Genomic DNA, 12,428 nt, shown 5'->3' with positions numbered 1-12,428 from the left:
TGCCTTCCCAAGTTCCCCTGGGTTTCACTCATGTGGTGGAAGAGCCTATCCTTGTTCCCTTCAATCACTGGTGGACCCTGTTTTCTGGTCTCAGATTCAATCTCCATCCATTCCTCCCCCGCTGCCCCGCTGAGTCTCTCCTATCCAATTCTTCATGTGGCCAGTGTTATCGCCCAACATGTATTCCCCTGTGTAAAACCCTCTCTATTTTTTATTTTCTCCTGGTTACTTAGGTTCACTCTGTACTGTGTGGTGTGGGCTTGCCAGGCCTGTATTTTGGGCCAAGCTCAGATGCCAGGAATCAGGTCCCTGAGCTGCTGGCCCCTGCTCAAAACATTTCTTTCCTCTTTTCTCCCTGGCGGCGTGGAGAGATGTGGCTTCTTTCCTGCACCAGAATATTGTGCAGCACACCTTTCAGATTAGTCAAGCAGTGTCTTTGATTTCTGACCTCTCCATACCCAGACATGCCTCAGGATTCCTAAAAATGCAGGTTCCTTTAATTGATTTATCTTCTTTTTGCTTGTGCGGTGGGTGATGGGGAATCACCTGACAGACTGCCGCCACTGGTGGCACACTGGGGATTTTTTCTTTATTTTGCTATATCCAGCTTCCAGAGTCCCCAGTCTGCTTTGAATGTCCAGAATTAACTCCCAGTAAAGTCCATTCTTCTCACCTCGCTGCAAAGCTGCCTGTCTGCTTTCTTGGTTTCACACCAAGAAGCAACCAGAGAAGTGATCTTCTCTATTCTGACATTTTCTTCTCCTGGGGTGAGATGATTTTAAAGCCTCAGACAGAAGAGGAAAAGAAAACAGTTCTGGAATGTTCACAGTAGAGTAGAAGAGACAGGGAGAGTTATCAGATCACTGATTAGGAGCAAATGCTTTTATCGTTTTCAAATATCATACACCAGAAGAACAAGTTTGAACAAACAAAATTAAGAAGTAGCTTTTATCTTTTCTGTTATCTTTTTTTTTTTTTTCTTTTACTGAAGGGTAGGCAGGAAGTGGGGAGATTCCGGTGGTCCGCCTTCTTTCCTTTCTCACTTTTTTCTCCCTATTGCACAAAGGAACTTTGGGAAAGGACCAACAATTGTGGTCAAGAAGAAAGAAGTGAAAAGAGCAAATGAAGGTTTAGCAAATCTGCACTTCTGCCTGAGCTGCGGTTAAATGAGTCCAGTTTTGGAAGACTCTTGAGTCAATTTCCTCCTCGGGAGCCTGCCTCCTTTCTCTTCATATCTGTATCTTTAGCCTGACTAGCCCTTTGTGAACTTGTCCTTCTTCCTACCAGTGGTTCCCAAACTTAAAGCAACTAATGATTCTTCCCCAGAAGTTCAAATGGTGGATAACTGACAGCAAGGCCTACTGAGCACACCAACCTATAACTTCATAAGGGCTCCACATATGCTATGGAAAGATGGTAGGAAAAATAAAGGAAGACAGACAAGCAAGGAAGGAAGGGTGAATAGGTGAGTTACTTGTTCTAAGGAGTACCTGAATTCTAAGGCTATGCCAGGATTTATAACTTAAACCCAAAGGAGAAATGTTTCAAGGAAAAATCCATATTTGCGAGATTGACCCCATTCCTAAATTCTTAGAGGGCTGGGGAAGTCCCTCCACTTCAGCTTAGTTCGCCTGCATGTAAGAATAATTTTCAATGTGTAGCACTTGGAATTGTGAAATTTCCAAATATGTGGAAAATATATGTAACCATATCAATAGTAGTGAGATTCTTATATTACCATGGCAACGCAACTCTTCTAACAAACTTTAAGTAGAGATGCATGCAGTTCCCGATTTGTGTCAACAGATGGCACCATTTATACACAATAATGCACATTCTCCAGTTTATTACTTAATATAAAATTCTAAATTCTCAAAGAGATTAATATTTTAAAAAGAATCTCAAAATGATTAATAGGAAATAAAAGAATTGACATTTATGTTTAGTTAAATTTGTATGCCTTCGGTAATTATTTCTTTCAGAGGTAATGGTTTCTTGTCTTTTTCCCAGTTATTGGCAATTATTTAGGTTTTAAACAGCTTTGTGTGTTACTGAGAAAGAAATATCAAGGAAAAGATACTTTTCCTAGTACACACACAAAAATCATCCCAACCACAATTTTATTCAAATTTGTATAAAGATAAAGGTAAAGATAAAAACTGAGGAGAGTTCCAGTCACCTGAGTGTCTACCTGCCTATATTAGAGTCACTGTTAATCTAAACATTTGAAGGGGAATATTCCTTTATGTATGAGAAAATGCTTTCATAATGTTACTTTAAAAAATTGTCACTCTGATAGCTTCTCATCAGTCCATAAGTGCCCAGAGCTGATTCAGTCAACATTTTTGGTTTGTAGATTATTTGCTTTATGAGGCAAAACATAACAACACAAATATTTAAATTGCCCCCACATTTTACAACCTCAACTGCTGTACTTTATATAAAGGCCACAAAATGAAAATTGTCATAATGAAAATTTGATGCACCCTGAGGACTCCTGCTTACTGAAATCACAAATGGAGAAGATCGAGAAATCAAAAGCATACGCTGAGAAAGGTACGTGAAGAGGAAGATCCTCTGAAGAGTTGTGATTTTCATTCCTAATGAAATACAGGAATAGAAATAAGCAAAGGGAAAAGGATATTTTTTATTCATGTGGAAAATATGATTTTCAATATTATTTGAACATAATATATGTAATATGAGTTTTTGAAAACAATACAGTTTTAGTCATTTAGGAAAAGAGTAATTTGTACTGAGAAATTCAAAATTTGTTTTAAAATATTATCATATGTTAGAACTTGGTTTGGTATGTTTCTTTTGGTCTCCAGCTATCATGTGCTGCAAGTTTTACTTTTAAATCCAGTATAACTTGTGTAATGTTCTTCAATGCTTCTATGGTGACCAATGTTCTATGCCAACTCTACTTGCCATAATTACACAATACATACTTCAGTCAGGAAAGGAAGAAGTTTCTGCTTTATGGACTGGTGGGTAATTTATTCAACCAATTCTGATCCTCCTGACAGGACTACCTCACCTTCCTTCTTCATTGTTCATCTAAAATAATAGTTTTGTAAAAAAACCTCTACTAAATCCATAGTTAATAGCTGAGATCACTTTAGTAAGGCTAATCCAATAGTCTAGGAGTAAGTCTTTATTGTATGGGCTGATTTCTAAAAGCAAACGTAAAACTAAAAATAAAAATTAAACATTACTAAAAATAAAACTTTACTAAACATAAAACATTGCCTTTCCATGGTAATGTTTACCAGCAGCCATACTTTGCTTGACTGGTTACTAGTTATTAGACTACTTTCCCCTTCTGATAACTTTAATCCCTGTAATAAGAAGGGTAAAAGTTGCCTAGAGATGGAGTTGGCTTTTTATCGGAATAAGTTCTTCATATGTGTCTGAAATTAATGACTAAATAACACAAAAATCATAATTAGGTTTATCTTTCTAATTAGTAATGACAATAACTTTTTATGCAGTCATTTTTCCCTGGGACTCTGTCATATAGTTTATATAGGCTGCCTAATTTGATACCAAAAATAAATTACATAGGTGTTATTGTAAGATTTAAGTACAACTTCAAGCTAATGATATGAATACAATTGTTCCTGCTTAATGTATAAAATCTTTAAAATAATCATAATATAATTTACAAGTGTCCAAACACTAGACAGTTCACTTCCTGATGAAATGGCACTACTATAAAATGTTGATAATTGCTTTTTAATGTATATTTACATATCCCATAACTGCATAAAAAGTTTAGTTAATTGATTGAATGTAAGTAGAGTTTGCAATCTTTTAGGAGTAATTTAATGCTGACTAATTGACTAAAATAATAATTTTTGAAGCAAATTATACAAAAGTTAAAAATATTTTGAGCACCATGGGGCAATTAAAAATCAATTTTCACATGAGAATTTTAGATGGTTTCCAAAACCCTGAATATTTTAACATTTAAAGCATCAGTACTAAACAGGTAGACTAAAATTATCTAATACTGCTGAATACTGATCATAGTCTAGGTAAGGTGCTAGCCTCTCCAAGTATTACACTATTTAATACAACAAAGTCATGAGGCAGATGCAATTACTGCCATTTGACAGAAGAGATATGAGGTTAAGAAACTCGACTGAGGTCTGCAGGTTGAGAGAGGTTAGGCCTGGATCAGAAGCCAGATCTTCCCAATGCAAAAGTCATGTCATCCTCTAAATTGAATTACTCTTCCCTCAGGCAACAGTGTCTTTGCATCTTCTACTGAAAAACAAAATAACACATTAAACCAAAAGAAAATTCTGTGAATGTTACATAGAGCCAAAAATATTTTAATGCAAACCCCTTCCAACTGATATCAATTAACACTTTGATTAATTGTTGATAACATTGAAAGGATGAATTCACATTCTAAAAAGGTAGAAAATTGATTACTTAACTAATGATGTAATTTTAATTTAAACACTCTCACTAAATAACCAAGAGAGAAATAAAATAGTTGTGTACCAAACCTTACCAAGTAGAGAAGTTGCAATTACCATAAATTATAATACTGTTGGACAAAGATTAATTGAAGAACTGATGTTTTTACCCTCATTTATGACTCTCAGAATAAGCCTAATTTTGTCCACGACATCTAAAGGACCTTGAGATTCACCAGGGAGAAGTGCTATTTTAAAAATTCATGCTCATTTTTTAAAAAGATTATCGCTTATTGTAAGCAACCATTCAAGGTGAATTAAATTTGAAGCTGCTGGTAACAGTATATTGATATGATGCCAATAATATCTTTGCTGTAACAAAGAGCACTCTCTGAATACCATTAGCATATTTTCAATAGACCCAACACTTAGACTCCTTGACTCCTGAATAAATCACCCAATGAACAGGGAAAAAGAAATGAAAAAGAATAAAAAGAGTAGCCTGATTGACCACTTGTCACTTGTGATTTTTACAGGTAACATTAAGGCTTCCTAACTCATGACTTTTTTGTTTAATTATATTTTGGGCAAAACCTTAAGGATTCTTGGGAAAGATAATGCTTTACCTTTCAAAGAAACCACTGCCATCTTCCACTGACCGAAAGAAGTTCGACCATGACTTTGCCATCTCCACTTCGTTTCATGGGGTGCATAACATCGTTCGGAACCGGAGCAAAATTCGCAAGGTGATGTGGTTGTCGGTGGTGCTGGGCTGCGTCTCACTCGTGGTGTGGCAGATCTACAGTCGCTTGGTCAACTACTTCACATGGCCAACCACAACGTCTATCGAGGTTCAGTATGTGGAAAAAATTGAGTTTCCAGCTGTGACATTTTGTAATTTGAACAGGTAAAAATTATTTTTTTAATAATTGCTCTTTATAATTTTGCTAGTATAACTCTACCATCAGTTTTCTTATGCACTATTTCCCATATGCAAAACCAAGGAAATTCTTAAACTATGCATAAAGCACAAAATTAGGGAAGTAAAGAAACTTTTTGTCTTCTTTCACTTATTTTACTGGTTGCTTTCCTTCCTTCCTCAATTATATGCTAGTATGTGGCAAACACTCTGGTCTAACAGACGTAAAAGTCTTGATTCCTGCACTTAAAATTTTTCTTAATCAGTTAAAAAGAGAAATATAAATCATCACAATGCAAATGTGATTGCATGATACAATAAAGGTACATGTGAAGCTCTGAATGCACAGGAACAGAGGAGCAGTCACCACCTGAGGTATGGAAGTCTGGATATAAAAGAGGATTAGAGTGGCTGCACTAATTTGCAGCCCCACCAGCAATGTATGAGTGTACCTTTCTCCCCACATCTTCGCCAACACCTGTTGTTGCTTGTATTCTTGATAATCACCATTCTAATTGGGGTGAGATGGAATCTTAGGGTGGTTTTGATTTGCATTTCTCTTATTACTAGAGATGTTGAACATTTTTCCATATGTTTGTTGATTGCTTGTAGCTCTTCTTCTGTGAAGTGTCTATTCATTTCCTTAGCCCATTTGTCGATTGGATTATTTGTATTCTTGGTGTAGAGTTTTTTGAGTTCTTTATAGATTCTGGAGATTAGTGCTCCAACTGAAGTATGAGTGCAAAGATTTTCTCCCACTCTGTAGGCTCTTTCTTCGCATTGCTGATAGTTTCCTTTGCTGAGAGAAAGCTTTTTAGTTTGAATCTATCACAGTTATTGATTCTTACTTTTATTTCTTGTGCTATGGGAGTCCTGTTGAGGAAGTCTGGTCCTAAGTCGACATGTTGAAGATCTGGACCTACTTTTTCTTCTATAAGATGCAGGGTCTCTGGTCTGATTCCGAGGTCCTTAATCCATTTTGAGTTTAGTTTCGTGCATGGTGAGAGATATGGGTTTAGTTTCATTCTGTTGCATATGGTTTTCCAGTTTTCCCAGCACCATTTGTTGAAGAGGCTATCTTTTCTCCATTGCATATTTTTGACACCTTTGTCTAGTATGAGAAAATTGTATTTATTTGGGTTTGTGTCCATGTCCTCTATTCTGTACCATTGATCTACCTGTCTATTTTGGTACCAATACCATGCCGTTTTTGTTACTATTGCTTTGTAGTAGAGTTGAAGATCTGGTATTGCGATACCCCCTGCTTCACTCTTCCTGCTAACGATTGCTTTAGCTATTCTGGGTTTCTTATTCTTCCAGATGAATTTCATAATTGCTTGCTCTATTTCTGTAATGTACGTCATTGGGATTTTAATTGGAAAGCAGTGTGGAGATTCCTTAGAAAACTTGGAACGGACCCACCATTTGACCCAGCTATCCCACTCCTTGGCCTATACTCAAAGGACTTAAAATCAGCATACTACAGAGATACAGCCACATCAATGTTCATAGCTGCTTAATTCACCATAGCCAGATTGTGGAACCAACCTAGATGTCCTTCAATTGATGAATGGATAAATAAACTGTGGTATATATATACAATGGAATATTATTCAGCCATTAGGAATGATAAAATTATGGTATTTGCAGGCAAATGGATGAAATTGGAGAATATCATGCTAAGTGAGATAAGCCAATCTCAAAAAACCAAAGGACAAATGATATCGCTAATAAGTGGATGATGACGAAACATAATGGGGGGAGAGAGGGGTTAGTGTTAGGGTTAGAGTTAGGGTTAGGGAGGGGGGCAAGAGTGAAGAAAGGAAAGACTGTATAGAGGGAAAAGAGGGGTGGGTGCAGTGGGGGGTAGGGGAAAAAAAACGAGGATTAGAGGGTGGGTGGTATCCCCAGGATATTGTTAAAAAACAGCAAAGCTTGAAATTAGTGGATCCTAACAACTACTTGTGATCCCAATAGAGGCAGATAGCTTCACAGGGAAATTAGGGAGACAGTCAGATAAAGCCTCCTAGAACCATTGGGTTTATTTCTGAGGATAGGCACCAAAATCTCTTCAATATGTGTGAACATAAGAACAGACCATTTTCTAATGCTACCCTTGCCTATAAAAAAAAAATCATTTTAATAGTCATGCAAATAAGTGATAACAATGGTCTATATACCTTTCCTGCAATGCAAATTTTAAAATGAAAATAAATACTATAATATAAAAATAAGGGAAACAATGCATTAATACTTTCTAACATGAATATATCTTTAAAAAGACATTTTTAATCTGTTGCAACAATTGATAATAACATTGTATTTCCATTATTCAGTTTTTCTGCAAATTTGTCAGTTACCTTCATCTAAATTAACCTTCCTTATATATATATATATATATATATATATATGTATATATCACTGTTTAATAAGCAGATCAGATTTGTTAATTTAGCTTCACTCATTATTTCTTTATTTATTTTGTTGTACTGGGACTTGAATCTCAGGGCATTCTACCACTAAGCTACATTTCCAGCACTTTTTATTCATTTATTTTTTAAATTTTCAGACAGGTTCTCTTCAAGTTGCCCAGGCTATTCTCAAACTTGCAATTCTCCTGCCTCAGCTCCTGAATCTCTGGGATTATAGGCATGTGCCACTGTGCCAAGTCACTTACAGTTTATTAATGAATACTTTAATTTTGAAATTTTCTTTCACATAAAGCAGTGCCTATTAAAATGGAAAGACAAACTCTTAAAGATACATTTGCCATTCATAAATATCATAGTGCACAATAAATCCCAGAAATTGAAATACTGTCATGCCTTTTCAAATACCTGTGTCAAAAATTTCCACTAAAATATCTTTACCATAAATTTCACAATAAATTTCCATTTTATTTAGCTAAATTTTCTGGAATATATTTTCCTCTACTAAAATAAGAGAGAAAGGCAGATGGTGTGAGTCCTGGTATTAATTAACCTGTTGATTTAGAACAAATAATTCAAGTTTTGTCTCTTCATCTTTACAATCTGTGTGCTTGCTTACCTTAGTCCAAATCTGTGTGAATGAAAAATGTGTGTGTGTGTGTGCATGGTAAAGGAGTTTTAATGAAAGGTAAAATCATAACTCTGATACAAAGATAAAATAAATACACTTCAATGATTTTTTTCAGTTAGTGAAAGAATTGATAAGATGTTGGAATTGATTCAAAAGGGAATCCAACAAACAGACATTCTTCCCTATTTTCCACTCCACAAAAAGTTCTGTAAAATATAAATTTCTTGTTAATACATGATGTACTTGGACCTGGCTTGGCAGGTTTTAATGAAAGTCTGAGTCAGGCATCAATTTGGACATCTAATTTTGCATGTGGGTCATATAATTTAGGGAAGTGCATTTAGAACCATTAATATATATAGAAGAACAGATTTAGTCTAGTCATTAGTTACCCTTATTGTACCCACCATTATTAGTACAATAGAAATGTTTTAAAAGGACATTTTAAAATCATCCCTTTCAACATTTTTACCTATTGTACTTCCACCTCCCACAAACGTGGTAATTCCTTCATTTGTCTGCATAATGGTTTTGACAAGCATCCAGTGAACATTGTGTGAGGGAGGACTGCCTCTTAGTCTATGCAAGATTCCAAAGTTGCAGGGCTGTGGAACAGATCCCTGATACTCTGTCAGTCATTCAGAGTTATGAACCTGAAGTATCTTAGAGACCTAATCCCTCAATACAGAGTTAACTGTGCACTTTCCCCCCCAAATCTATTGCTAATCTAAACTTGATTCCTGAAAAGATCCCCAGAAATACTTTTGACCAAAAAAAAGCAAGATTACTAACTATGCTATAGTTAGTGAAAATTCCACTGCAATATGGGCTGAATAGAGTCTCCAAATGAGAAAGACAGAGGAGGTAATTTGCAGGGTTTTAAGATGTGGACTGGCCTTATGAGAATCAGAGCTGGTTATATAAGATATAAGTTGATGCTTATCATGAAAACAGCTTTAATCTCTGAAATCTGAAAAATAATGTTGGTTTAGGATTTTTTAAATTTTCTTTCTTTTTATATGCCCTACCTTGACCAGGAAAGAACTAGTTATGACTTGAATTAGAAAAAAAAAAAATTTTGTATGTACAAAAGCTAATATAAAGGAAAATGAAAATAAAATGTAGGATATAACCATAATGAGATATAAACTCATTTCAGTAAGAATAGTTAATAAAAAGACAAAAGATAACAAGTGCTGGTAAGGATGTGGTGAAAAAGGAATCCGTGCACACTCTCGGTAGGAATGTGAATCAATACAGCCATTACGGAAAGTAGTGTGGAAATTCTTCAATATATTAAAAACAGATCTACCATATGATCCAGCAAGCCAACTACTGGGTGTTTTTTCAAAGGAAATGAAATCAGTATGTTGAAGAGATATAAAAATTCCCAAGTTCATTGTAGCATTACTCACTGGGGCCAAGAGATGGGAACAAGCTAAATGCCCATCAGCTGATGAATGGATAAAGATATGATACAGTGAAATGCTCAGCCATAAAAAGAATGAAGTTCTAGGCCGGGTGCAGTGGCACACACCTGTAATCCCAGCAGATCAGGAGGCTGAGGCAGGAGGATCTTGAGTTCAAAGCCAGCCTCAGCAAAATGAGGCATTAAACAACTCAGTGAGACCCTATCTCTAAGTAAAATACAAAATAGGCCTGGGGATGTGGCTCTGTAGTCGAGTGCCTCTGGGTTCAATCCCCAGTACTCCCCTACCCCTGCACAACAAAATAAAAAAGAAAGAAAGAAAGAAAGAAGAAAGAAAGAAAGAAAGAAAGAAAGAAAGAAAGAAAGAAAGAAAGAAAGAAAGAAAGAAAGAAAGAAAGAAAGAAAGAAAGAAAGAAAGAAAGAAAGAAGGAAGGAAGTCTGGCATGTTTACCAGTATGGATGGAACCAGAAATCATTATGGTAAGGGAAATAAGCCAGGCACAGAAAGACAAGTGTCACATGATCTCACTTACATGGAGAATCTTTAAAAAAGTTGATCTCATAGAGATTGAGAGTGGTTACCATTCTGGATGGAGAATTGTTGACCAGTGGGTACGAAGTTATACTTGGAAAGAAGAAGTTATGGTGTTCTGTTGCACCATAAGATAACTACAGAGAACAATAATGCAGTATGCATTTGAAAATGAGAGAAGAAAGGTTTTGAATGATTTTTCCATATAGACATAACAAATGTTTGAGGATATAGATATGTTTAACCTGATATAAATGTTACACAAATATACAAGTGTTGAACTATCGTGTTACTCCATTAAAATGTGTAATTTTTATATATCAGTTGAAAATACATGTAATACTACATGCAAAAGAAAGCAAAAACTCCATGTAACATAAGGCAAAATTTGCTTAGCTAAACAAGAGCATTTTAAGGTAATGTAGTAGTTAGGTTAAGTAGATCATTTCTGCTTTGCTCACCAAGAGGACACTTTGACAATAATGAGATATTTATTTAATGAATATGTACCTAACACATTATATTCCAGGCACATGCCTAAATGTTTTCAGAAAAAATAATTAATTTATAACATATTGAGTTAGGTTATAGTAACATATATCAATTGTACAACTGAGGAAACTAAGTGGTAAGAAGATGAAGAAATTTCCTAAGTAATACTATTAAGTGTCTCTAACAACGAGAACTCAAAAAACAAAAAACAAAAAACAAAAAAAAACCCCAGAACTTCTAGGAGTGATATAGAATAAGGAGTTTACTAGAGGGGTTAAACCCTACTCAGTTATTCACCTGGCTAAGTAGCTTTTGTAAAGCTGTTACTCCTGTTTCTGGTGCTGGTCCTTCAGTCTGAAAGAAAAATGGCTGTGTAGTGGGGAAAATAAAGAGCAAATGGAATTATGTGCCTCTTGTTCACCACCTCCAATCTTCATGGCATGAGTGACTCGAGAAGTTGGCACCTTCACCAAGCGGCACTCTGTCTCACCCAACTCAGCATTTGAAGTAGTTGAAGGGGATCAGACAGGACTGGAAGAATCGCCATCTGACTGCTGCCCAGCCTAGCAAGTTGAGTTGGCAGATAAACCCTAATGTTTTGGAGTTCCTGCCCTACAATGTACTTCAGAATGTAGCCACATGCATACAAGGAAGGGAAAGCTCAGAATTATAGTGACAGCTGTAGTGACAACTCATTTAATCAGATGCAGAACAAAACTATGAATGTAGCAGAGCTGGGATTTGAACCCAGGAAATCTGGCTCCTAAATGTAGTTTCTACTTTCTCAACTCTGCCTTTGACAGAAGGAAAAATTAGGTCTAAGATCCATTAGGATTCATTCAGATCAAGGACTGAGAGTTATTTCAGGGAAACAAAACTATATGCTTAAATACAAGATAAACTGTACAATGTAAAAGACCTTTCAGGAATTCAATTTTGCCTGAATATCTTTCAAATGTGAAAGAGTATAGAAGATATGAAGAAACTGGTAAGAGTTCAAATGTTTGATGTCTTCTAGATAATTCCAAGGCTTTATTATTCTAACTGTTGCTTTTTATTCCTACTAATAGGTTTCAAACAGATGCCGTAGCCAAATTTGGCATCATTGTCTTCTTATGGCACACTGTATCCAAAGTTCTCCATCTTCAGAAAATCAGTGCCAATTCCACTGGCTTTAAAGAGGCTGTTGATTTTGTTGAGAGTCACCAAAACTTCAGCATTACAGACTTTGTCAAGAATAATGGTTTTTATCTCGATAATAGCACTTTGCTAGCATGTGAATTTTTTGGAATACCATGTGGTCCAAAGGTAATGATTTGATAGTTTCTTCAAATGTGATGAAAATAATAAGCTACTCTTTGGTACTGTTTCACATTGAGATGAAGTTTCTTTTCTCATAATACATATAATTCTGTTATTTATGCAATTAATCTACATTTAAGATAAAAAGTAGAATATCTGGAGTCCGTTAGTAAGGAGATTTGTAGGCAACTTGGTCCCATATTTTTTCTCTATTGTCAATTCTGAAGTCTGTGTTAGGGATTCTAAGTAAACTTCAAATTCATG

General features: G+C 35.6%; 1 protein-coding gene across 1 annotated transcript in view; it reads left to right on the top strand.

Moving 5' to 3' along the window:
* The window catches only part of LOC306669205 (cathepsin O-like), a gene marked incomplete at its 3' end in the record, with an annotated part of 108,652 nt that overhangs the window by 80,180 nt on the left and 16,044 nt on the right, over positions 1-12,428 (top strand). The window contains exons 8-9 of the mRNA XM_079153092.1: positions 5,031-5,337; positions 11,933-12,170. Coding sequence (XP_079009218.1) covers positions 5,031-5,337; positions 11,933-12,170 — 545 coding nt within the window. The remainder of the gene's footprint in view (positions 1-5,030; positions 5,338-11,932; positions 12,171-12,428) is intronic.

This window comes from Sciurus vulgaris (assembly GCF_902686455.1).
Source record: "Sciurus vulgaris genome assembly, chromosome: 9".
NCBI classification, from domain to species: domain Eukaryota; kingdom Metazoa; phylum Chordata; class Mammalia; order Rodentia; family Sciuridae; genus Sciurus; species Sciurus vulgaris.
The sequence above is the reverse complement of the archived record's forward strand: the minus strand, read 5'-3'. Positions and strand labels throughout refer to the sequence as shown.